The 26541-nt window shown below is 37.6% G+C and overlaps 4 protein-coding genes across 4 annotated transcripts; 3 read left to right on the top strand and 1 right to left on the bottom strand.

The window, feature by feature from the left end:
• Positions 1 to 6855: 6855 nt before the first annotated feature.
• On the top strand, positions 6856 to 13203 carry LOC149046234 (peroxidasin-like). The gene is made up of 6 exons (XM_089206037.1): positions 6856 to 6916; positions 7182 to 7223; positions 7808 to 8056; positions 10076 to 10348; positions 12265 to 12546; positions 13007 to 13203. Exons 1-6 carry the CDS (start codon positions 6856 to 6858, stop codon positions 13201 to 13203), a joined length of 1104 nt encoding a protein of 367 aa, XP_089062163.1.
• Positions 13204 to 13347: 144 nt separating this feature from the next.
• On the top strand, positions 13348 to 16936 carry LOC149046233 (vascular endothelial growth factor receptor 1-like). Its single transcript, XM_089206036.1, has 4 exons — positions 13348 to 13583; positions 14405 to 14592; positions 16089 to 16205; positions 16803 to 16936. The coding sequence occupies exons 1-4, from the start codon at positions 13489 to 13491 to the stop codon at positions 16934 to 16936; spliced, it is 534 nt and encodes a 177-aa protein (XP_089062162.1). The 5' UTR covers positions 13348 to 13488.
• A 535-nt stretch (positions 16937 to 17471) lies between these two features.
• Positions 17472 to 22455, top strand: LOC149046232 (uncharacterized). The gene is made up of 4 exons (XM_089206035.1): positions 17472 to 17528; positions 18338 to 18414; positions 19712 to 19808; positions 20302 to 22455. The coding sequence occupies exons 1-4, from the start codon at positions 17472 to 17474 to the stop codon at positions 21871 to 21873; spliced, it is 1803 nt and encodes a 600-aa protein (XP_089062161.1). The 3' UTR covers positions 21874 to 22455.
• A 2399-nt stretch (positions 22456 to 24854) lies between these two features.
• On the bottom strand, positions 24855 to 26276 carry LOC149046231 (uncharacterized). The gene has a single exon (XM_089206983.1). The coding sequence runs from the start codon at positions 26274 to 26276 to the stop codon at positions 25434 to 25436; it is 843 nt and encodes a 280-aa protein (XP_089063109.1). The 3' UTR covers positions 24855 to 25433.
• Positions 26277 to 26541: the final 265 nt, after the last annotated feature.

The raw sequence follows: 26541 nt of genomic DNA, 5'->3' as shown, positions 1-26541 counted from the left end.
TGACCTGGTGCTGGTGCCGTTGTTTCGCTTCTTTGCTCTCCATCTTTCGTTTCTTTTTCTTTTTTATTTCATTTGGGCTACCACTTTCCAATTATTATCGTGCACGTTGTGATACAAAACACATAAATAGTGAGATATATTTTCTTCGTGTTGCATTTGACAATTCTATGTTATAAACTAATTGTAGTTTTTGCTTTGGAGTGTTTACTTTCTAAATTGATTCTCTTCATTTTCTTTTTAATCTGATGCATTGGCCCTCACTTGTCAAATCAGCGAGTAAGTAACGTTTTCGTTGAGTAATATTTTCTCTTGTCATTAGTAAAGATAATGGTTAATGTCTAAGTAAATCGGTGTTCATGGTTTCTATTACATTTAACTTGATCGAAACAAGTGGAATATCAAGATTGACACCGCTCAACAAGTGAAATGAGGCAGGGGATTTGCGTGCCTGTTCGTAACTGATAATTGAGTTGTCTATTAGTTTACTTTCTAAATTGATTCTCTTCATTTTCTTTTTAATCTGATGCATTGGCCCTCACTTGTCAAATCAGGGAGTAAGTAACGTTTTCGTAGAGTAATATTTTCTCTTGTCATTAGTAAAGATAATGGTAAATGTCTAAGTAAACTGGTGTAAATGGTTTCTATTACATTTAAATTGCGCGAGACAAGTGGAATATCTAGATTGACACCGCTCAACAAGTGAAATGAGGCACGAGATTTCCTGCCTGTTCGTGATTGATAATTGAGTTTCATTGACTACTTGTAGTTTGTGGTTGATACATACTTTAGTGCTTTTACTTTTAATATTTTTTCTTCATTTTCGTTTTAACCTGGTGCACTATCCCCCATTTGACAAATCAGAAAGAAAGTAAAGCTTTCGTTGCTTAATAGTTATCAGTTGAAATAATTGTTGCAGACTAAACAACATTACTACAAACAAGTCGAGTCGAGTAATTGTATTTCGAAAAGAGTAAATATTTCAAGGTTTTTACCATTCATTAATTAAGAAACAATTCAAGTAACGTTTACTCTGTTGCTCTCAGAATAGCACGGACACAGACAGTGTTATACATTATGCTAAAATGTGTACGTTTTGATTTCTATCATGCAATTTACTTCACAAAACATCTGAAGATTAAAATTTCCTTTTTTGAGGGTTGCATGATTATAGGTATTTATCAAATTGTTTTTGTACTCTAGTGTACTTACTTCCTTTTCTTTCTTTCTGCATTTTCCTTTTAATCTTACGTATTAACCCAAATTTGGGAAATTAGGGAGCAAGTAACATTTTCATTTCTTCCAAATAGCTATTAGTCAAGATAATGTTTTCTATAGGATTGGAATTGCTTGAGGCAAGCTAAATATTTGGATTGATATTCAATGCAATCAAAAAGTGAAATGTAGTGCCGAATTTGCTCTCTGCCTGTTCGTAACTGCTAATTGAGTTTCATTGACTAATTATAATCCGTTTTCTAGTTTGTTTACTGTCTCTTTAATTTTCGCGAAAAAAAAATGTGCGACATTTTCTGACCAGTTCAGATATTCTTTTCAGTGAGTTGAAATTTGGGGTGCTTAAGACGCATAGTTTCTTCTCGTGATCAGTAAAAGAAAGCGTAGTTCGAACCGTTACTGAATTTTTTAATTTGAAACTTGAGTGTTAAATTCTGCTCGCGCAGAAAATTTCATAGTCTAATGATTGCTTAGTATGTGAAAATCCAGTTACAATTCACCTTATCTAGAATTTATAGTTTGCTTAGCATATCTTTGCTTAGAGCATTTCAGGGGGAATTAAACAACCTACGCACAGCATTTTCAATCTTTTAGTTAGAAAAGTAGAAAATCACTCACGCAGGAAAGTTTCATTGTGTAGTGGTATTTGCCTTTTTCCCTTTGCGATCATTCGCCTTTCAGTACGTTGAAGCTCTAAGCAACCTATAAACTAGGTCATACATTACGGTGAAAGAAAACAAAATTCTATAATTGATAGAATTTTGTTTTCTTTCACCATATCAAGTATCTGAAAGTATCAGTTTGTTGCCTTAACATTATTATTTTGTATGAAACCCTTAAATTAAGCTAACAATTTATTTCTGTTGCTGTTGCTCTTTCCTCTGTAAAATCATGGTTTGTGGACAATTTAGCGGGTAAGAAATTATTTTAGTTCATACGTAGATCATATTATGAAGCAAAACGTCGAAAAAAGTGAAAATTAAACAACCCTTCTCGAAGCCCTTTTCTTTTATTCTGTTCAATTCAAAATGCTTTGACTCTCTTACCTTTGCGAGGTATATCAAACATTATTATAAGTTCTTTTTCCTTTAAAAGTTAGTTAGTATTTGTTGTTATCTTTTGCTTCCTTTTTTGGCAGCGAAAGCAGTATCACTTTATTATTTTATTATAGAACATCAATCGTTTTCGCATACCTCAAAGTGGCTCATTTGTTGGTGTCCGCATGCGGTTATAAAACCAATTATTATATCTTGTGTCCAGCTTATAACCTCTTGTGTCTGCAAGATTACAATCTTTTGATGTCCGAAAGTATGCTCAAAGGCATAAATTAATTCGCATTAATTGATTTCAGCATATGGCCCGCCTGGCCCCCCCTCGCGCAATTCCATAGAAAAGCTGACGTAGGAAGGGTCGGACGGGTTGATGTGAGCCGGCGCCCGTTTCTCGAAATGCCTGGTAACTTAACGGGCTCGAGGCAATACTTTAAAATCAAAATTTTAGGAAGAGAGAAGCAGCCTGGCAACCTAAATATTCCATATTGTTTCTTTAGCTAATAGTTTTATTGTAGATTTTTGAAGCTTTTGAAACCATCTTGAAGGAAAGCAGAACAGCTTTACGGGCCCGTTAAGTTACCAGAACCCCGAGAAACGGGCTCCAGGTCCGGAAAAAGCCGCCCGGCCCTGGTGCACTTGGGCAAAAAATATTAAAATGAAAAACATTGTCCACTTTTGTGGCTAAAAATGAGTGACAGCAGAGAGTACAAATGGAAACAAATGCTACGTTTTCCGATGAAATGTGAGTTTCCTGTTCTAACTCGAAAACAGAAAGGAAAAGTATTAATTGTAGAATAGTTTTTGTGGTTATTCCGCGCGCGCCGGTCTATCGCGTGATATTTAAGAAAAAAAATTAAAAATTTCCAACACTAAAAAGTCATACAATAAAATGCGTAATGACTGAGTCAGGTCGGGCTGGATGGGAAATATTTGACTTTCGATCGTGGCACTCGGACTTCTGTGCTATGCTAAGTCCGTACGTCATGACCTCGAGCCAAATACTTTCCCGACCGGCCCTCCAACTCAGTCAATTAGTACACAGTATCTCACAACGGCTTTAAACTGAAAGTAAATTTCAGTTGATTCATTTTCTATTCTTTTCCATCGGGTTCACCAACGTCTCATTGACATAACAGATCGTAAGTAGCTTTTTCTTTACCTTTCCTCATTTTTATATTTCTAACAAACTAGTTACTATTCGACAGTCATCATGTGTTAGACTCTCTTCAGAGTAGTCATCATTTTTGCGAAAGAGTAGATTTGTAAAAGGAAAAGCTTTACCTACAATGAACCGGTATAGTTTTCGCCCCAATTATCATTTTTGATTGCGGCCAAGAGTTATATTTTGGCAAAATGTCTTGTTTACAATTGGTGGGTGACAGCATGTTAAAGAGTGTTATACGGTCAGACTTCCCCATTGAATGCCAACATGGTAACCATTTGAAATACCCAACAGTTGTGGCAAGCGTAATAAGACGCAAAGTCATACTACCGGCTGTTCCATTAAAAAAGACACTTTTACTTCACGATACCAAACTGAAGGACAATGTAGGCAATAACAAATGTGCCTCACTAACTAACATATATCTTTTTCTTATTTCCTACCTTAACGGGCAAACAGATCGTAAGTATGTTTTCTTTTTATAGTTATTTGGCGGATTTCGCATGTCTTTTCACTACTGCAGTAACAGTCATGTAACATATTTGTGTCACTGTCGCTTACTTTTGTAATAATAAAAGCTACAATTTTCGTTTTATTAATATTATTATTATGATCATCAATAAACATTGCATTCTGATATTCGCCTTGCTTCCTAAGCTATGGTTGGAAACTTGTTGAAACCGTTTTGAATTAAGCTCTTGTGGAAATATTTATTCAGTGTGAACCATAAGTAGATAAGGATTCGATTTTGATTCAGTGGCTCAGTTTACGAAAAGATTTAATGTTATCTGTGGTAGACTGTGAAATTGAGGTGTTATTTACTTGAAACTAATTATGAGAATTAAAGCCATAATCATGAAAATGGTTTCATATCAGAACTATTTGTTGAGCAGAGGTCTTAGCCGACTGATTAATGAATATCAACTCTCTTAGCAGTTAATTACTTTCATTTTATTTATTTTTCTGTTCTTGATGTATTTTTTTTTTTGTTATTCCTTGGCCTTGGCAATTGTGGAAAACGATTAGAACGTAAGTACATGTTTCTCTGTCATTTAAAGCATATCTATTTGCATGGCACCTTCACAGTGCGTATACGTTAACATATTTAACTAAAGTACAGGTGATAAACGAAAGAAAAAGTGCATAGCATTTCTCAATAAACAAATGAATGTTTTGAGCAACAGATGCACGTTTTAATTTTATTTTTTTTATAACTTTTATTCATGTGCCACTTCTGCAATCACTCAGCTGGTAAGTTGAATTTAGTTTATCTCGCGCAATTCTTATTCTTGATAATCATGCTCAAGACAATTATATTTCCCTTTAGTGCCTAAGATCCTATTTACAGCCGGTCCACGTATGAATTGTTTACTCTTTTCGGAGTGCATGTCGATTAAGTGTTGTAAAAACAAAGTTAAGTTATCATCACAGCGAAGCAGAACAACGAAAAATCATTGGAGCCTCAATAATCTCATATTCAAAGCAAACATTTGGCATCCAGGACTGGAAAACACACGAGATCACGTGAAATCAAATTTGCTGAGAAGCTGTAGTGCAGGACGAGGCGTAACAAAACTCCGATGTTATCAAGGAGTACTTCTAAAATCCCCATCGAAAATCGCTTTCTCCTACAATAATACAGTTTCAACCAATGAAATTTACGCTGACATCCATGTCATCAATGTGTTTTACGTCTACTTTTATGCTTTATTTTGAATTTTGAGCTCAACTCGTGCTTTCGGTAGATTTTTATTAGTAAAGACTTCCATATCTGGCCCCTCATCCTGTGACCTGCTGGTGACGGCTGACGAGGAACATTCGATTTAGCAATGCTAACTTTCTCTACTTCCTGATCGCAACTGAATCTCGTCCAAGACCGCAAACAAAAAAGTTCACAGCGTCTACCATGGGATCGTTATAAGGCCTGACAAACGCAGAACAGCAGTAAAACAGTATGCACGCATAAAATCAGTCAAACCCTTAACGCGAAACCGGCGTGAACGAGGTTAAACAGAAATTTAGAAATGCAACCTATCCTTGATAATTTTCTCTTAAGTTTCTGGAGAATCTCTTTCCAACATCACATCCTTCTCTGGGAAATGTAAATTTAGGCGCTAATGCTCCCTTTCCATGTGTTGAGAAAGTCCTGGAACCTAATTCCTTTCCTAAAAAAAAAGGGGAGGGGGGGGGGGTAGAATTTTACGATGAATTGTTATTTCATAACTTAAGCTATGTTATTTAGATCATTAACTGTTCCTCCTTTCTTATCTTATCTTTTCTGTCTAGCCAAATGGGAAGGTAACTATCAATATCATCCGTTCCTATAAATAAAGAACTCTCCTGTGGCTTTATATACGCCACTAACTCTCTGCACCGGCTGACAGTTAGTGATAGCTGTTAATGTTATAATGTTACTATCCAAACGATTTTACTGACGTGGACAGTATTAGTATAAAATCAATACCCAAGTTCTGTAATAAACGCTATTTGTATAATTATCATCAGACATCAGTCAACAAATTTTGTTACATAATTATCGATTTCAATGTAAAATACTGACGTACTAAACAAACTGGTTGGTTCAAATAAACAAATGAATAGATAAATGGATTAACATCTTTTCAAAATCGTTTTTCTCTTTTACGGCGTTCTTTCCGGACTCATAAGCGGGTGAGTGCGACGAGTTCAGTTTGTTTGTTAAGCTTATGATGTGTTAGTCAAGTATTCCAAGGCTATATTAAGCCACTTACTTACTCACCGAATGTGGATCTTTCTTTTCATGTGCACCTAACATCCTCATCCTAACTGATATAACAGATTGTAAGTAGCCATGCTTGAACTACCATTTATAAACGAATGGATCCAAATAGAGCGATTCAGACAGGATACTCTTTTCTGTTGATCAATGGATGTGGGGAAAAAGATGCTGCATAGAAACAAAACTTTAAATTGTTACAAGAATTTAATTTCAACGCTTCAGGCTTCTGCCATATACTGGTGGAACTATTACAGTAAAGTTAAAAATTAGAAATTGAAAACATTAAAATCCTAGTTTGTTTCTTTTAACATTTTTGCACAGTCATCCATTTGAGCAATAGAAAACAATGTCACTCTCCCTGGCTTATAACATGATAAATCCCTGACAGATGTTGAGACAACACCAATTATGCTTTTAAATGGGGGACTGTAAGCTGGGTGATTTAAAAGCTTCAAGCCATCAATCTTTTTAATTTGGAAATGTTAGCTCGAAGTCTCCTTGGAAATTAGAAACTGGGGATAATAATAATTATGTATTTTGGTATCCTTTATGACAAGATGCAGATTAATGCAGCAAAGGAAGTAAAGAGCATAGGTAGAGTGATAGTATGAGATATGACTCTTTGCGCGCAACTTATTGTTTTCAAAGGTTGTATGGCGTGGTCATCTTGGAATGGCGTCTGCAAAGAGTGCGCTCTGTACCGGCAAAGAGTCGGTAAGTGACAAGAGGGAGTTTTTTAGAATTTGTGACTCGAAAGTGCAATGGCGGGTTTCCGCCATTGTTTTACAACTTCCAAAACTATACAGCATTTATAAACTTATATTCAATTGGATTCATTCCTATGTATAGATTGCAATGATAATTAGGCAAGAACCCTCAACAGTTATGCCAATGGATGTTTTCTCTACTAGAAATAAAATGACTTAATCTCCAACCGTTTATTACTTTTAAAAGATTATCTGAATAAACTTACTTCTAGAATTTAACTGCTCAAGAACTCGGGAATCACGGCCTTTTAAATGTAAGTGGTTTTATGTATGAGGAGAAAGGTAAAGATTCATTTGTTGGTAGAAAATGCTTCACAGATATCCCTGAACTGTCCTTTTATTAACTTCCAAACTTTTTGTAAAATACACTTTGTTTTTACCAACCGAGTAAGTAATGTAGATTGGCCACCGTAAGTACTTCCCAAGCTGATGTCTCGAGTGTTAGCTCTAACGAAGGGCTAACGGTCTAAACTTCAGCTGAGAAAATCTTTACGGTGGCCAATTTAAATTAAATTAACCCTTAGCTCAAAAGTCGGTCGGTTAACTCTAAATTATCGCCTCAGTTTAAATGCTCTTTAAGCGGCTTCCCTACACCTGAGATACTCTGGACTAAGGATGGGTTGAATCTTGGTAATAACCACATTCTCACGATTAATCAAGAGAGCTATGGAAATCCTGGTCAATAACATGCAGCGCTAAAAAAAGTGAAGAGAAAAATTAATCAGCTTTTCATATTACAGTTACAGGTAAATGTTGACTTACTTTTGTTTCCTTCTGTTGCTCCTCTCATTCTTTAATGTTTTTTCTTTCGAATTGTACTTGTTAATTCTATGTCCAGGTCCTCCTGAAATTAATCCTGAGCTCAAGAATCAGTTGATTGCATATAATTCATCGCTTCCGTTAATTTGCTTTCTGAGCGGTTGCCCTACACCTAAGATACTCTGGACTAAGGATGGGGTGAATCTCGGTAACAACAATACTTACACGATTCGTCAAGCAAGATTTGAAGACTCTGGTCAATACACATGTAGTACCGAAAACAGCGAAGGGAGCAAAAAGTCAACTTTCCGGATCGAAGTGGCGGGAGGTACGGTTCTCATTTGCATATAGAGAGATCTGGAGTCGATAATTAGTTTAGATCTTTACCTCGATGAGAAAAAAAATCCCATTCCCTGGTACCAAATCAGATTTAAGGGCTTGAAACCACATCAGTTTAAAATTGATTAAAAGTAATGAAAAAAAGAGTGCTCTAACGATGATAACATTTAAAGAGTGAGAACATGACAACTGATGTATAAAATCATGTAAATTAATTTCGTGTTCAGACATATGTAATTAATGTTTGGGCAGTTTAAACCAATTTTTTTAGAGCGTCGAGCAATTTTGACTTTATAGAGATCAACACACCATTTTTAGCTCATTCATTCTGGAAGCAATGAATAAGGTATCGTGGTGAAGCAGTTGTTGACGGAAATTGTGGATCTTGAACAGAAGTAGTTTCGCGTGCTACCCCTCCCCACTTAGTGAAAGTCAAAATTAATTTCGATGAAGTTCAGAAACTCACCTGGAAAGAATAATTGTATGGTTTAATAAAAATAATAACTCAGATAACATTTCCGAACCTCTAAAAATGCAACTTGAATCGAGAAGCCGAAATGTCCACACCTAAGGGGACCCATAGCGGGTTCATTTTAACACATTCTGTGTCCACGCGAAAGAGCGGAAGAGCATAATCAAATTTTTTCCGAGCTCCAATATTTCGGTCCGGACTTGAGGCTCGCTCGAACAAAAACCAGCAATATCTATCCGGTCAGTACAAAATGCAGACTGCAGACCGCAGACCGCAGACCGGGTAAAAAATGCAGACTAGGTACAAAATGCAGACTGCAGATAAAATGCAGACTGACAATTTATACCGTTTTTTTCGTCTGATACGTGATAACATGTCAGCTTACAACTTACCGAGCGTCATGCGATCATCTTTCACAATTATTTGCACTATTGTGGAATATTCCTTGCCCGTTTCTTGATCACAATCATTCTTAGTAAAATTTCAATCCTTCATACAATCTTCTCACTTTGCGCGCGTGTTGGTTGGTGGGATGTCTGTACAAAATTTCGCAACTAAATAAGAGTAGATGTAGATATAAATGAGATGTCACCACTGAATATTTAACACGCGCAGTATTCGTGAAACAATGGACAGCTTTGCACGTGGTCCGCACGACTCATCTTTTTAGCCGATATGTGTTTATTTCGTTGACAAAAATGCGGACTGAGACCAAAACTGTTCCTTCGACTTAATATATTTTCAACGTTCAAGGGTGTTCATACACCGATCTTCACATAAGTGCCTTATATTGGTATTGGCTTACATGAGAAACCGGCGAATTTTTATAGGGAAAAGCGTGAATGAGCTGGCCCCCAGAGCCCTTTGATTTGTCACGGAATCTATTATAAAAGTTCGTTTAAAATTTTTGACTTTTTTAACTCCTTTTTAAATAACCGTGACTAAGGAGTCATGATTTCATGTATATTTTCAAAAGTGGTGAAAGTGTATGTGTCACAGTTTGTCAAAGCGGCTATCAGTGCGTCATTATTTTAGGGCCTGTTTAGATGGAGGTGGGGGACCCCAGGTAGGTGAGGTAACCCACCTGGCTGTGGTCGAAAAATAAAACGCGTTTACATGCAATCTTACAACCCCGGGTGCTAGGGTGAGGTTTCTTGAGGTTGTCGACACAGCGCTCACAATTGGGGAGTTTGAGCATAGGCGTCCCAGGCTCATGTCTCGAGAAAGACGAAAGATTAATTCTCGGACACGTATCTATTTATTCATGAAAGCGTCACGCATTCTGTTGCGCGGCGTGAGGTTACGCGAGCAATCTTTGACTAAATACGTTATCAGGAATAATTTGTTATACCTTCCTATATCAAAAGTGAAGAAAACTAATTTCAAAATAAACTTGGATTAAAATAGGCTTGGCGATAACGTAGTTTGATTTTATTTTGAAACTAGTTACTTTAGGGTTGGATAAGGGAGGGGGGAGAGGGGGTTAAAATGGAAAATGCGAACCTTTATTGAGCTTGGTGATCTTTTTACTTCAAGTCTCTCCCCAGATCACTGAGCCTCCGAAAAGCCAATCTCTTACCGAAGGTTACCCTGTAAACCTTAGTTGCGTAGCCTCAGGCATTCCAACACCAACCTTCGTCTGGACTTTTAATAATGATGACCTGCCATCTGGTATCAATCAAACCGATCACGAAGGAGAATCATTCCTAGTTTCGCCAAGTGTCACGAAAGGGATGAATGGGACTTACAAGTGTACAGCAAAAAATAAAGCAAACACAATCAGTTCCTCAGCAACTCTGCATGTTTATGGTAAGTTCAGTTATAATGATATTGATGATGATGATGATGATGATGATGATAACGACGACGATGATGACGTTGATAATGACGGTGATAATGTTGAAGATGAAGAAGAGAAAAAGGGAGAGAAGAAATTACGACAAAAATGAACTTGTAAATCCATGGGCAACGGTGACGGAGAAAAGGAATAGCGCAGAGAGAATTTAGGCAAACTCGGCCCATTTGTGGAGGAGGCAGATCACGCTATCTAACGATTAAATATTTATCCGGTCAATGTGTGATAGTAAAACGTATAGCGTTATCCACCAGATAGAGTTTTATTTTGTGGATAGTGTTATCTACCCTTAGAACGACCGGGGCCTGACCTTCAAAAAACGGGTGATACCAATGCTTAATACTTATGTCCTTGGATCTTTATGATTCCAAACTCAAAGAGCTGCGTAGATCTGGGTAGGAAGGAAACGCCAAGGAAAAAGGACAGGTGATGGCGCTATAGAGAGTTGATTGATTCGAAATACTTGACGATATGCAATGTACTCCCAAGCTGGAAAAAGCTGAACAAGTGACTTCCGAGACGGAGAGATCCAGAATCTCAGAAGAAAGCAAAAACGAAGCAAGACGCAAAAGTCAAAGTAACATACGACACATAATTGGTATTTTCTTAACTGAACAACAAAGCTGAAACAGAGGAAACTACTTAAAGCGAATACGCTTCTATCCGTGACCGAAATCGGAGGTCGAATAGCGATTAAGCGTTCGAAAGAATTCCCTCGCATCCTCAATTCTCTTAGATCTCTCCACAAAGTTGATTTATGGCTTTTGTAACTCGTAATGTGACTTAGCCAATGAGGATGGAGAATATCACAGAGTCAAGATTTACGGATTTACACGCTGAAAAAGCATGAAATAAAATTTTCTTCCCAAGCTGGTCCAGGAAGCCGAGAGCCAATCCAATGGCGCATATCGCTTTTTTTACGTGTGAGGAACCGCGTATCGTACTTTTTCACCAGTAAAGCATATGTTATTCTTATTAATCCTTCACTGGCATAGTTTCCGTTCGTAACATTATAAAAATCGGCTCTCAGGACTGTTTATGAAATCAAATTACTTACAAAAGATGACTGAGGAACCTGTGTGGAGAATTATGCGGAATAGGAAGTATGCAGAGCAAAAAGAGAAAGAGAAAACAGCGAGTCGGTTTGTACCAGAAATCTCATTGGTTCGCTACGCATACGTGTTCGATTTCCAATACTACCAACTCGTGCGAAAATACCATACGGACAGACTTTCCATGGGGTATTCTCTATCGATTGAATTGTCATAACAGCTCTTGATTCTAGTTCCGTCTATGATATCCACAATTTATCCATGGAAATTTCACCATGTCAGCTTGAAAAATGTTGTAAGTCCAATCGAGAAAATGTAGCAAGTCCACTCTCCTCAGGAAGTGATAGAAAACCACCTCATGAAGTTGTTGTAGTACTTTACAATTTAGACGGGCGATGATCTACTTGAAATCACACTCGATACCGCTGTGCTGGAAAAGTAAGAAACTTCGTGTTGCATGACTCACTTGTTGAGTCCTTTTTGCACAATGTTGCAGAAAAAAGAACAAGAGAAGATGGAACATTATAAAGACCTTAATTTAGCAGTTCGGCGGAGGATCTGGGGCTGCTGAAACAGTAACCAGGAAATTTTAAACATGAGGGCTTCAAGCTTGTTCTGAAACTCTTTCTAAACCTCACGAAACTCACAAGGAAACACTTTTTTTTTTTTTTTCACTTAAAGTAACCTGTTCGAAGCATTCCTATAGAGGTCGCATTTGACTCGTTTCGTTTCCATGTTTTTTTTGGGGGTGTTTCTAATGCAGTTGAAGTTTTAATGTAACACTAGCATTCTAACGAATTGCCCCTTCTTCAACGCAGGAAAAGCCTCTGCTCAAGTTGTTTCAGAGAAATACATAACACTCATTAAAGGATATGCCCTGGCATTGACCTGCAAAGTCAACGAAGAAACAATAAACATAACGTGGAAAAAAGATGGAGAAACAATAACAGAAAGAGCAGTTATAGAAACACGATTAGACGAGACAAAGAGTAGACTTGCTCTTACTGAAGTTGTGGAAGAGGACAGTGGTGAATATTCTTGTGAAGCACGTAACAAGCCAGGAACTGTGGCTCGCTCTGTTGTGATAGTAAGTGTCAAAGGTAAGCTGTTTAAGGAACTACATATAATTTTAGTAATTAACTATGTAAGGTCATTATTATAAAATGCACCTCCGCTTTTTAAGTTCCTCACAAACTTTTCCAGTGGTTTTTTGGTCTTCTGGGAACTAGAAATTTGAAATTAATTAAATTTGAAAGAGATTTAAAAAAACTATTTTAAAACGAATTTGAAACAGTAGCAGTATGCTGCACATATTCTATAATTCTTTCACCAATCTTTCTCTTTCTGTCTGCCTGTTTTTGTAAATTAACACATCTGCGTCTGTTTTCCCAAAGGTTAATCCCGGCCACCCAACGCGAGTAACGAACAACGTGAATTATTGGAAAAAAAAAATTAGCTTTCTATCTGGATAGTTGGTGATATTAATTTTTATTCTTAATGCTGACCAGCAAATTACTTTCCTACTAAGCTTCTTCTATTATTATGTTTCGGGAAATTCAGAGGCTCCCTCCAGCAGCTCACCTCCATCCAGCAGCTCATCTTCCTCCAGCAGCTCACCTCCCTCCAGCAGCTCATCTTCCTCCAGCAGCTCACTGGAGTGGTACTACATTGGGGGACCTTTGGCTGCTGTCGTTTTTCTACTGGCGCTCATTTCATACATTAAAAAACGGCGTGAGACAGGTAAAATTTTACCATAAGAAAATAAAATGTCTTCATATGGCAGATTGTGGCTTTTAATACGTCAGTGTTTTGGAGCACGAAGGAGCTATTTAAAGCAGGTCATATTGTGCATTTCCAGCTCTGATTTTGAAGGTCCCTCTACAGTCCCGGCAAAGGCCATTACTAATCAAATTACAAAAACGTTACAAATTATATGAAACTAATTACCATGATAACCCACCTTATTCCTTCTCCTGTTGTTTGACAACAGAGTCAAATATAAGTTACACGTGGTTTCTGAGTCGCAAGCTTTAATTTAGTTAATGATGTCATTCTTACTCAAAGCGAAGCGATTTCTTTCATCTGTTTCCACACATCCTTTGACAATAGCCCCACCTGAGGTGCCACCTAGGCTGCGGTAAGTGAATTCCCTTTTTAATGCTCAATGTCTGAACGTGTGGTTATTTCCGAAGTTTCTAACTCTTGAATAAGTCTCAGTAGAGTAGTGATAAGCGCCACTGCTGAGTAAATACGTCTTTTTTTTCTGTTCGGACTGACTATGTTCACCATTAAGAGCACACTGGCCAAAATAAAAGGTTTTTTATTTCGAACCAGCAGCAGCTTTCGAAGCCGTTCTTATCAAATGGCAGTCAAATGTTTCCTAACATCCTGTCTGTTTTGGATTCGTTCGTCCTTCACTTGTTTTGACATCTTGTTTAGTATCTTTTTTTTTGTTACCAGTATGCCAGGTTGTGGGTGGCGTACTTTTAAAGAAGAAGAGAAGCTTTGACCCTTCGTCACTCTTTGTTACAGAAACTACAGTTGAAATACACTCGGAGTCTTGTAGACCGATTTATAATAATATTACTCGATGTATCGATTGTCGACAATACTTCGGATGGTTTTAATTAGTATTTCATTTCTCGCGTAGGAGGCACGATATTTATATGACGTAAAATGCCGAAAAAAACAGTCGGCGCTAAGTTTATTCAATTAAAATCTCCTCTCTGGGTCGATGCGTTCAGTAAATTAGTATCTAAATTTCACCTATTTCAATAATTTTTTCATTGGCAAGTGATAATTTTCTGAAGCACCCGGAAATAAAAACGAAAAGAAAAAAATTAAAGTGAGGATATAGAGGATATCTTTACCACGTTACGTTAAACCAGATTCAAAGAAGGAAAAGATAGATAGGTAACACAGATAGTTAAAGTCTTGTTTTCATCTGCAATTATTCAGTGAAGGGGACGATGAAGTTGAGATGGATCAGCTGAACGTAAACACAGATGGATGGGAGATTGCAGTTGACCGCCTGATCCTTCGCGAGCATATTGGCAGAGGGGCATTCGGTTCAGTGTGGCGAGCGCTACTGGGTCGTTCTCGAGGCAGACCTGGAAATCGCACGGTTGCTGCGAAATGCTTCCTACGTAAATACTTACTTACAAAGCTTGATTAAACTATCCTTTATTAATTTTTTGAGTAATATATCTTAATAAAGGGCATTTCACTTAGAATATGCTTTATTAACGTACTTGATACATAACATGGATAGCTTAAAAACTGTGCGCTGTTAAAATGATTTACCAGCTGGCATGTCAAATTGTTAGCGGATGGTTCCCCGGGGGACCGGTTGTTAAGTCTTTTGTCATATAACGCTACTACCATACAACAGAACACGAATATCATTTGAAGTATTAGAAGCTGTGGAGAAAAATGAAAATTTATTGGTTAAATTGCATTCAAGCGAATAAAAGCGGAAAATACCATAATACTGAAAATGTCACTCCGTCGTGTATTTTGTAAAATTGCTCGCTTAGAAACTTTTGATGGGAAATAATGTCATGTGACCTCAAAGAAACCTGGAGAGGGTGAGTCTGGCGCAAAAAGCTCAGAGCCATTTGCCAGTCTAGTGGTGGTAGTATGATCTTCTTCCGCTGGAAAAGCTGAACGTCATAATCCAATAGAACTTGTATGAAGCGGTCAACTTGTAATAAGCGGTCGGTTTTCAAAGTATCGAAACTTTCCTCCTTTGCTTATAGTGCTTTTTATATCAAGCAGTTGTGGTCACCTTTTACTAAGTCCCAACAGCCTATTTTTAATGTTCCTTACCTGTATTGAACGGTCACTAAAGCGGAAGTACTCAAATAAAATTAAGAATAATCTTTCAAGTAAAATTGAATCCAGGTTTATCTCCCGAAATCAATGTTAATAATATTTTTGAGCGAGGTTGTGTATGTTAAGTGGTCCGTGATGGCATAGAGTAGCGTTTTTAAACTATCATCAATAGTAGCCCTATTCCGTGGAACCTATATTAAACGGTCAACCATTTCCCGTGCGTGACCGCTAAATACAGGTTCGACTGTAACAAGCTTATAGATTCAAACGAATTTAGAATAATTCTGGAAATGCTAACGAATTATTGTAGGTTTTAGTAAGATAAATGCAAGGATTATGTACCATATGAACGGTAGGAAACAAGAAGGCGCATATCTTTAATAAAAATTGTCTCAAATATCTATTCGACCGACTATTAGGTATTACAACAGGTGCAATTTCAAGGCTTAATCGCGTCTCTACTTTTGTAAGTTGTCTGTAAACAATTGCGCGGTCCAATGAGCTTGCCTAGTTAACAACAATGCTCGAGATGTGCAGCGTTTTCTTAGCAAATAATTTTTTCAACAAGGATGAATATACTTTTGAAATTTCATGTTCAATACAATTGAACAAGACGGCTAACTGACATTTTTGTGGCAAGTATGGATTATATGGGGTTTAGAAAACTAACTTTTTTTATGTAGACCAAATTTATTAGAAGTTGCGCTGGTAATATAGCACTTAGTATACAAAAATGTTTACCACATAATTGCGTCTCTCTTGACATGCAAAGTTTGTTTGTTTATCTAATTTTTGTGTGGTTTCCCAGCAATCTCCGGAGAGAAAGGAAGGAAGGCCCTGCTGAGAGAGATCGAGTTATTAAAACTCTTTGGAAGGGAGGGCCATGAAAATGTTGTCAAGTTCATTGGTTGTGTTACAGTTGGAGGTAATCAGCTATTGTTATGAATATAATCAGCTAATTCACAGTAACGATAAAAACATATCCGACGTCAACCAGTATTGCTTAGATGATGTACTAATTCAAGGGTTATTTCCATTTTTTTGTCCAATCTAAAGAAATTTACTTCGCACTGTATGTAGGCCATTTTACTTGGAAGATTTAAGCTCTAAAATTTACACGCTAATTGTGATAATAGTTTTAACTTACGATGGGAAGTCTCTGTCTATTTATCTGCCATCCCTATTTTCCTGCCTTTCTGTTTATCTGTCTGTCTGTCCATCTCTCTCTCCTTCTGTCTATTTCTTTATCTTCTATATGTGTCCATCCGTTTTCTATCTGCGTTTTTCCCTCTTCGACTTCCCCTCTCTTTCTTAGATATAACCAAATGTATAAGTAGATAAAGCATGTACAATTCAAACGGTATCCGCGGGTTTCGCCCATAACGAGTTTCGCCCAAGAAGCGTTTCGCCCACAACGAGAATGGTTTCGCCCAGGCATATCTATTCTATCTCTTTTCCAATTATATGTTGCCGTTACCTATGTCAGAAATACAATCTTTAACTCTCGATTCCTTTGTTTTAGTATTCACGAAACCGTATTCACATGTATTCATAAGCTGGCGTGCGGAACTTATCTTCCGTGTACAAAAGATTTGCAACGATGATATGTTCCACGCGCAAGTGTTTTCAAAAGCGTTTAATTTAATTCTGGAGTAGAAAAGTGATGCAAAAAAATCTTAGCAATACTTTTACGACAAACGGACGTCTCTGCAGTATTTCGTACGCGAATTACCTTAACAATCCCCGCTCCACAGTGAAAGCTATAATTCACTTGTTCGTTTCAACAGTAACTTGTTCGTTTCAAAATTTCATGATCTCAGGTCAAGTCACTTTTCTTCATTCTGTGCATACAAACGTTTATAAGGTTGACGTTTTCCAAGTGAGAGTGTAGAAGTTTTACTTATGGGCGAAACCTTTATTATTCTGGGCGAAACCATTCTCGTTCTGGGCGAAACGATATGTGCGAAACTCGTTATGGGCGAAACCCGCTATAACCATTCAAACACATTTTGCAACTTCTGCACTGCTTGCCGTAAAATAATTTTCTTGTTTTTCCCTTTTAGCTCAGCCAATACTTATCATGGAGTACCTGTGGCGAGGTGACTTGCTGGGTTATCTCAGAAAATCCAGGGGGGTTTTCGACCAATATCATCATGGGGTCGGAGGGGTCGACCAGTTGACAACATATGACATGGTGCTGTTTGCTAAACAGATCGCACATGGCATGACTTTTCTCGCGTCCAGAGGGGTAAGTGCTCAAACTCTTTCTGGTCAGTATGTGATCCTGCATGTGTTAAAAAGGCGTGACTTGCAAATCGTCAAAAGAATATTCTGTACAGCTAAAAAGATCCAGCACATTAGAGTCACTATTTCACAGAGAAATGGTTTGACATTAGCATGATGTTAAACTTTCTACCTATATTTTATTTGTTATTTTATGTAGTTTATAAAAGTCCCTTTGGGCAGATCATATCATTTTTTGTTTTCGATTTCAGATAATTCATCGCGATCTTGCAGCTCGTAACATCCTTCTTGATGAGCATCGTGTCTGCAAGTTGACTGACTTTGGGCTCTCTTATCAGGATTTCAAATACGGCCCAGGAAATGCCAAGAGGGTAATTTTCAGAATTTTTTCATCATTTAGTCAATTGGTTTTGGGGCAGCTAGTATGGAAGATAAAAATGTGAAGAATTTAAATATTACTGTCCTCACAAACCTTTCTTTTCAGTCATACAGTTTTACTGCAAAACACATTTCCCTTCAATGGGAAGCCGTTCTAAGCGTATCGAAACTTTCACAGAAAAAAAAAATTGTACCTATGGAGTGAACACAGGAAATAAGAAAGCTGGAAGAGATATCGTTCTCTGAATAGCAAAGATACAAAATCGAAAGGCAAAGAAACAGGAGATTTAAAATTTTTACAAAGGTGTCTACTGCTCTTAACATTATCGTAAGTCCTCACATCACGGTTTTAATCTTATATGCAAAATATTTTAGAAGTTGTATACAAGGTTCTTTAGATGTCAGATGTCTATAGTATTTTGGTTACTCATCCAGGGATGTATCCCAATCAAATGGACTGCACCCGAGATTCTCTTTGGACATGTGGAACAACTGTCAACCAAAAGCGATGTGTACGTACTGTATTGGTTTTTATCAACATATATTCCAAGAGTGAACATTTTTACGATTCTACCTTAACTTAGCAAGGAAAACTAGAATATTCAGTGCTCTATTGATTAGAGGGTCATTAAGAAACGTCAAGCTGGGAAACAGCTGAGGTTACAGCTGTAGTATGAGACTTTACATGAATATTAAGTTTAACGAGCAATATCCAAAATCTGATTAGGATAAGAACAGACGGATGAAAGGATGAGTGGGTAATCAAACAAATAAATATGGCGTTTTCTGTTAAGGAGGTTGCTTATGTCTTGATGGCATGTTTTTAAACATCCCAAGTATCTGAGTGATTATAATCTTTCTACCCCAGTTGAGATATATCGTCATCCTTTTATTTCTTTGACAGGTGGTCCTACGGCATCGTCCTGTATGAAATCTTCACTGTCGGTACTTAACTTGTTTGTTACTTTACATTCAGGAAATATACCTGCCGAGATTGCACGCACAATTACTAATTGATGAGTGATACCGAGCGAACAAAAGAGCATTGTACGATAGAGAAGTTGAAGCAGTACTCAATGTTGCTGATAAATAAAATTATGACGATGCATAACAACTTGACATAAAACTTAAGTTTAAGTAGAACTGAAAGTATTTAGTACATTATTGAAAAACCTTAAATCCATCGCTACACTTAAATTTGTTTTTTTTACAGTACTCTCTCATCTGATGTAAAACCGAAATCTATTTCAGCAATTAATTGTCGTTTTCACAGAAGAACCATTTCGATCACCCCGAGAGGAATGAAAGTGATTACAACAAAAATAGTGTGTTTTTTTTGGCGAACAGAAAAAAAAACTTTATTTTTCCACAGGAGGCATTCCTTACGAAGGATGGTCTCAATCCACGACAATGAAAAAAATCGAAGAAGGTTATCGTCTGCCAAAGCCTGAACATATCGACGACAGTTTGTAAGTGTTGCTTCCTCTGTGTGGAATGTTATATAAGTCAAAAGCAATATCGATTGCTGCTGTGGTCAGGTGTTTTTGATACTCTTGGTCTGAATAAGAAGTCTTCCTAAGAAATTAATCTTATCTTGTCAATACAAAAATTTAAATGAAAAGTTGTTGAGTCAAATAAAGAATACGGTGGGTTTTTCATCACAGAATTCGTTTGAACTGCAATGTAATGAGATAAACATAGCATTTCAGTTATTTTTGTAACTAGTTGTGGTTTCTCAACTTTGCTAATTGCAATATTAATGCCTATCGCGGAATTACTGTGATCATATGTCCCTGTGTTTTTCTATAGATACGCGGTGATGTTAAACTGCTGGAAATACGAAAGCGCCAGCCGGCCACACTTTGTGAAGCTCTACCAAACAATGGATACATATATTAAAACAAAGGTTTGCCATACAGCGTCTAATTCAGGATATACTTCAGCAATTGAAATTGGTATCCTACCAAGTCAATTGCAAATTTCTTTTCACGTCAATGTGATGTCAAAACGCATTAACTACCCAGCCGCTAACAATTTGTGAATTCAGTTTCATCATGAACCAATGTTACTTTTTAAACATATGCAAGTGTGGTTACGTCATGTCAGTTTGGATCATCCTTATTTTCCCTCTGTTGTCTACACACAAGAAAGGACCGAACAGATCTTAAAATTACACTTTTGGAAAACTTTGACAGAAAGGAAGACCTTACCCGAATTTTTTCCTTATCAATTCATGCAAGTACTAATGGTTCTTGTCTTTGTGATTGATATCTGATCTGCTCTTTTTTTGTCTTTTTAGTGACTCATTTTTGGAATTTCTTTGTTGAATTTTTGAAATTCATTCGTTCAAGATTTTTTAACTCATGCAGTTCCTGATTACCTTCTAATCTTTTTCATAGACATATGTAGATATCTTTGACGATGACAAGTATGATCAGGATAAGTACAACTTTGTCGATGACCGTGGAGCTGTTGCAAACCCAGAAGATGCAGGACCGGACAAGCTAGGAGCAGCTGCAGCAAATCCCATCTGTGAAGTGGCACATCCCTTTCTGGTTGCAATGGACGATGGCACTACAGCTTTCCCTCTCGGAATTAACGTAGGAGACGAAGGAGCACCTGCAACAGATCCCGACCTTGATATGGGTGAACACGGTGCTACGACACATCCCTTTGTCATTGCAATAGACGATGGTGCTACAGCTTTCCCTTTCGCTATCAACGTACAAGATACAGGGGCAGCTGCAACAAATCTCGCCCATGAAGTGGGTAAGCACGGTGCTGCTGCACATTCCTTTGTGGTTGCAATTGACGATGGTGCTACAGCTTTCCCCTTCGCTATTAACTTACAAGACAAAGGGGCAGCTGCAGCAAATCTCGCCCATGAAGTGGGTAAGCACGGTGCCACTGCACATCCCTTTGTGGTTGCAAAAGACGATGGTGCTACAGCCTTCTCCTTCGCTATTAACTTACAAGACAAAGAGGCAGCCGCAGGAAATCTCGCCCGTGAAGTGGGTAAGCATGGTGCTACGGCACATCCCTCTATGGTTGGAATTGACGATGGTGCTACAGCTTTCCCTCTCGGAATCAAAGTAGAAGAAGAAGGTTGCGCAGCATACCCTTTTGAGAGTGACAAGAAAGATATGGATGCCCAAGCGTACCCTTTGGAGAGTGATACTTTACCATATCTTAGCGAGAACGAGGAAGAAGATGTTGATGACTCCGAGTGCCCTCTTGCGATTGAGGAAGAAGAAATTGATGACTACGAGTGCCCTCTTGTGATTGAGGAAGAAGAAATCGATCCTTTACCATCCTCCCTGGTGATGGACCAAAACGGTCTAGATGCTTCAGTATGTCCCCTTGTGACTGACGAAGAAAATTCTGATTCTTTAGCATGCCCCCTTATGGGTGAGGAAGAAGATTCCAATAACTCAGCATGCTCCCCTGTAACTGGGGAAGAAGATTTCGAAGCCACAGGAAGCCTTTCTGTTACTGAAAAAGAAGATCCTAACTCTTTAGCACGCTCCGCAAATGAGGTGAACAAACCTGATACCTCACCATTCCCTTGTGTGATGGAGGAAGAAGATCTTGATTCTTTAGAATACAATCCCCTGATCGAAAAAGAAGGCCACAGTGATTCCGTCTTCCCTCCAGATATTCAAATTGATGACGAAGAAGGTGTAACAAGTGAACCTGAAAGTAACGTTGGTTATGAAGGTGCTGTAGCAGTTCAATCTGAAAAGGAGGCAGTAGAAGAAGAACCTGAGACTTGCCAACTAAAGTACACGAAGGATGAACAAGACGATCTTGGAAACTATATGGACGACCAAAGTGATGCTGTAGACCTTCTTGACGGGGAGGCTGGCGTACAAGAGTATGATGGTAATCAACTTACTGCTGCAGATAAAGACGAAACTGGAAGTGACGAAGACGAGGAGTCATCTGAAGTAACTCCTCTTGTTCAGGACTGAGGCTTAATAGCAGAATTGCTGAACCTCCAAGGTTGTAGTCTTATAACACTCTGTGGTAATTTGTAGTTTAGATTTCGAGAACGTCAGCCTCAGTATTTCATAGCTTTTGATTTTAAGATGTAGTTTCTATCGTACTTTTACTTTATTAATGCTTTGGTAGTGATGTTAACCATTTTCATAGTTTATAAATGGAGGTTAGATGGACTTTTCTTGGAAAAAAAAAACTTGTTTATTTACTTCACTTTTGCATTTCTTAGTTTACCGTCTATTCGCTTGGTGCACTTGTCAGTGCTTTGTTGTTGTTATTGACTGTAGGCTGATAGAGACAAGAAAAAAAAAGAAAAAGAAATTGCTGTTAAGATAATTTTTATAACTGATCTAGTCAGAAATTTTGCGTAAATTTGTGAGTGTTGTTCCTAGTATAAGTAATATTTCTTAATTTTTTTGTAAGTGCATTGAAGAGAAGAACAATAATGGACATGTTGATCTCTCCCAAGCCACAATGAATATTTACCCTGTTAGGAATAATTAAATTGTTGTAAAGCACTCTCTAAATGCTTCAGTAAACTTATATAAGCTAAACTCGTTTTGTTTACTCCATTCGTTGCAGCAAAATTGCTGGTTCGGATCAGACCACTTTAAGCAAAACAAAGGCATATGCGCATAAAATGTCATTAATAAGAGTAGAGACAAAAGGGAGAAAAAGGGTGGGGCGAGGAAATCTAACTGTACATCTGATGGACACAATAAACTAAAATGACATTTAGGCTCCTTCAAAACACAGTCGAGCCAATATAACAATGGATTCTCATTCAATCATTTTTCAATTTTGTTTTTGCCACGAGCACTTACATATAAAGCTAACATTGCCTAACCTATTACTTCAACTTTCATCGTGGGGAGAACTGTGCTGATTTTTTAGAGAAACATGCAACTGCGGTTATTTTCTTATTGTTTTTCGTTGTGTTTCTTGACATGAGCAAGGCCTTTGCCAAGATTAACGATGGCATTTCGGTGTGGCTTAGTTCATCATTAATCCATGTGATAGACAACAAGTAGTGCTCATAAATTCTGAGTTCTCTGACCCTCTGGTCTTTGAATCCAGAGTGCCACAAGCGGTTGTTCCATGACTTGTCTTATTCAGAATATATGTAAATGACTTTTCATATGCCCCTCAATCTTGTTTTACTGAATATTATTGGATGATGCTAAACTTCAGATTTCTTTCCCAGTTCAAGGCTAGGCGAAGACAATAATTTTTTCTGAGGCGTGGAGTGTCCTTTAAATTAAAGTGAAGTAAAACCACGATCGTCGATAAAAGATCAGTAGGGACTCTGACGCCGATCTACACAATTTTGGTTCATGTCTCTTATTTCGGTATTTGTCTATTTGGCTGTTGAGGATACGTTGTAGGAAGTATTTATCGTTTAGATAGGGTTTTGAAATTTTTGTACACGAAATTAAATTTAAGTATGTTTTTATTTGAACCTCCCGAAAATCTGACATATTTCGACCCACTCAAAATGAATATAAAGAGCCCAAAAGTAATCACTAAAACGTAACTTTGCTCATCCTTCTCCATTCACCTCCACGGGATTTGCGCCCAAAAAAGTTGAGACTGTTGCAGGAACAAATTAATCAAAATCATCTTTTTGCATCATTTTATCTCATAGTATTAAAATATACACTAAAACAAATAGTCATTTAAGTGCGGTGGCAAGAGGTGGGTGTTTACATCTACGCTTCGCAGCTTGGTAAATATCCACCTCTAGTTAAATCTACCTCGGTGAAGAGTTAAGAAATAATAAACATTTGATAAATTTCCAGTGTAGCGATTAGCATCGCAACTTATCGTGATAATGCAAACATTTCAGAAAAGACAACATTGGAAAATGAATCATTTTTCTATCCATATCTTGTAAAATTAATGTCAATAAAGGAAATATAAATAAATTTGAAAGGTCTTGGCTGACCACCAAACACCAGCACACGCACAACAATAACTAAAGTGTGTCAATAACCATATATTATTACCCTTGGTCTTACCAAAACAAGCAGGCTGACATATCTGTCAACCAAAAACGGTCTATTTATGCGACTAAGAATAAAGTATTTGAAAGCCTGATGACCCAATTTGCCAGTCTCTAGCTAAATACTATAACAGGTACTGATAAGTAAACACGTAATACCTCTTGAAAACCGTCAGAAGACGGATTGTGCCTTTCTGTGTAAGCGTAACCGGTTTTAATGACTAAGCTATTGAGTCATTCATCACACCCTTAAAACCAAGACTATTGCCAAAATGGCCTAGAGTATATTCTAGAGCTCGTGTGAATGATTTATTCGTGATACATCATTACACATTCCACGCTTTGTTTTTGGAAGCAGATGTGAACTGTTTCTGGAAAAAAAAAAATTTTGTTGAACATTGATAAGGGCTGAGACGCGCGCTTGTGTTTTCATCATAAAGTTAAAGTTCAAGAGAACTTAAAGTTTGGCTAAATCTCGTTTTTTATTATTCTCGAATTTACTAATACCAAAATATAAGCCATTTAATTACCAATCAGCCATTTTTGTGGCTTCCTCAATTTGCGAGATGTTTAATTTAGTCTTATTTGATATTCAAGCATGACGCATTTTAAAATAAAGGTTAGACATATTCATCTTGAGGTTTTTCCTCCTGATTGTGGGGAAAAGTCAGCTGAAAGAGGCCAAAAATGCAAAAGAAAGCAGTGGTTCACTGTGACTGTATGTATAGAGAAGTCTGCAATAACTGAGACGGCGAAAAAGGAAAAGAAAATAACCTTACTTGTTTAAAAGCGCCGCCGGCAATAGGACTAAAGGGGCTGCACAAATGTACGGGGTAGACTCTTTTAAGGTTTTATTCGACAAAGTTGCTTCGCACTTCGCTGAAAACGGTTTGTTTAGTCAATATGCGAGTTATTAGATTTACGCATGAGAGAACAGGGCACATTGAGCAAAGACAAGTCCACAATTAACGTTTATTTACTAATTTTGTTTATGCATGGGCGATCTTTAAATCAATATTAGAAACCTGTTCAAAATAGATAGAAAGAATCAATTCTCAAACAATATCTCATTATATTTCATAGCAAAAAAAAAGAGACTAATTGATTTTATGTCTTCCTCTTCTTCTTATTCTCCTTCCTGTAAAGAGAACATGGAAAAGAAAAAGAAATTTGTATTCCTCCTCATATTGCAATAGAGTTTTCGACTCTGTAAGTGCAATTGCTTGTCAGCATTCAATGATTCCTTATTGATTAATATAAAAATTCGCAAGAAATTAATTCTTTAAGGACACGGAAGTTTTTCCAAATAAGTACAGGCGACCTCGAATCACGAACAACAACAAAACGCCCTGGCTGTGTCCTTTACTGCCTTTCTCACTTCTGTGATTTTCCAACAGTAAAGAAAGGGATTCAGAGATGAGTTCAGATAAACTAAAGTTTTCGTAAAGAGCCACAGAGCATGAATTGCTGATCCACTAGGTACTGTATGTCTCAATATCGACACAATTATAAAAGGGGTGTAGCATGCCACTAAAGCCAACTGCACCCAAAATATGCTGGAAACTGTTTTCTGATATTGATGTTTAGTTGAACTCTTTCGTTTAATCTTTGTTTTGATGAACCTTTTGCTGTCCATGCACGTACTCTTCCCCTTCCTGTACCGTTTACTCCTGCTCCTTCTTCTGTGGCTGTTCTTGTCCCCGTTATTGCGCCTGCTTCATCTTTTCCTGCTCCTATATCTTCTCCTGCATTTGACCGTCCTTCGCCAGGGTTGTCTTCTACTTCAACCTGGTACCGCTGTAATCTCAGGTGGATCTTTACGTAGCAAAACACGGAAGTAACCAGAGATACCACAACGGCCACAAAAGCAACAATCTCCGAAACCGTTTGACTCCAGACACGAACCAATCCGCATAAAACAGCAATTATCCAGCATAAAAGTATAACAGCTTGAGTTCGCTTTAGTGTCACAACTTGTCTGTATCTCAGCCTCAATAACAGAACAAGAAGTCTGTCAACACTGATAGCTGTTGCTATCAGTACAGTCACTCCAAACAAAACATAGTTGGATATACAAACAACCTCTTCGACGTAATACACAATATCTATGTCGGTGTTACCAAGATCAATGTAAAGAAATAAAACAGTCACGAACAGAGGTTGTGAAAAAAGACCCACACAAAGATCGGTAGCGGCTAGACATTCAAACAAGACCTTTGCAGCGGGATGCAAAGAGGACACTTTATAAAATGTTAATAGAAGCAGACCATTACCAAGAGATGCAGTGAAGGAGAGGACAATGTTGAAAGCGAGGAGAAATGCTACTACTCCAATTGGTAATTGTGAAGATAACTGGCTAGTGAGGGTCGCCATTGGCGCTCACGTTCAGACTTGTGGCTCTGTCTTTCCCTCTTTTGGCAGCAAATGAACGTTTATTAGGCGATCCGTATTCGATATAAGAGTATTATTGTTTTGTTGAGAATTTTAGCAGTTTCTATTGGATAAAAAATTCCTCCTGTTGTCTGATTTTCCGATGACAAATGTCACAGCTATAATTAGACTTGTTTTTAACTCTCGTGTTTAATTCATATTCTTTGAATTTTCATCATGTTTAGTAAGCAGGTGCCACATTTATTTA

This window comes from Pocillopora damicornis, chromosome 5 (assembly GCF_964200805.1).
Source record: "Pocillopora damicornis chromosome 5, jaPocDami1.2, whole genome shotgun sequence".
NCBI lineage: Eukaryota > Metazoa > Cnidaria > Anthozoa > Scleractinia > Pocilloporidae > Pocillopora > Pocillopora damicornis.
Note: the sequence above shows the minus strand (reverse complement) of the source record. Positions and strands in the feature narration are given on the sequence as shown.

What these genes read in the sequence shown, in the direction of transcription:
- LOC149046231 (XM_089206983.1), bottom strand. Translation starts at nt 26,276, where the DNA reads ATGGCGACCCTCACTAGCCAGTTATCTTCACAATTACCAATTGGAGTA.
- LOC149046234 (XM_089206037.1), top strand. Translation starts at nt 6,856, where the DNA reads ATGGCGTGGTCATCTTGGAATGGCGTCTGCAAAGAGTGCGCTCTGTAC. An exon ending in CCGGATCGAAGTGGCGGGAG is followed by an intron (nt 8,057 to 10,075) that starts GTACGGTTCTCA and finishes TTTTACTTCAAG; the next exon opens with TCTCTCCCCAGATCACTGAG. An exon ending in TGTGATAGTAAGTGTCAAAG is followed by an intron (nt 12,547 to 13,006) that starts GTAAGCTGTTTA and finishes CGGGAAATTCAG; the next exon opens with AGGCTCCCTCCAGCAGCTCA.
- LOC149046233 (XM_089206036.1), top strand. Translation starts at nt 13,489, where the DNA reads ATGATGTCATTCTTACTCAAAGCGAAGCGATTTCTTTCATCTGTTTCC. An exon ending in GAGGTGCCACCTAGGCTGCG is followed by an intron (nt 13,584 to 14,404) that starts GTAAGTGAATTC and finishes GCAATTATTCAG; the next exon opens with TGAAGGGGACGATGAAGTTG. An exon ending in TGGTTGTGTTACAGTTGGAG is followed by an intron (nt 16,206 to 16,802) that starts GTAATCAGCTAT and finishes CCTTTGTTTTAG; the next exon opens with TATTCACGAAACCGTATTCA.
- LOC149046232 (XM_089206035.1), top strand. Translation starts at nt 17,472, where the DNA reads ATGGTGCTGTTTGCTAAACAGATCGCACATGGCATGACTTTTCTCGCG. An exon ending in CTTTTCTCGCGTCCAGAGGG is followed by an intron (nt 17,529 to 18,337) that starts GTAAGTGCTCAA and finishes TTACTCATCCAG; the next exon opens with GGATGTATCCCAATCAAATG. An exon ending in CTGTCAACCAAAAGCGATGT is followed by an intron (nt 18,415 to 19,711) that starts GTACGTACTGTA and finishes GTTTTTCTATAG; the next exon opens with ATACGCGGTGATGTTAAACT.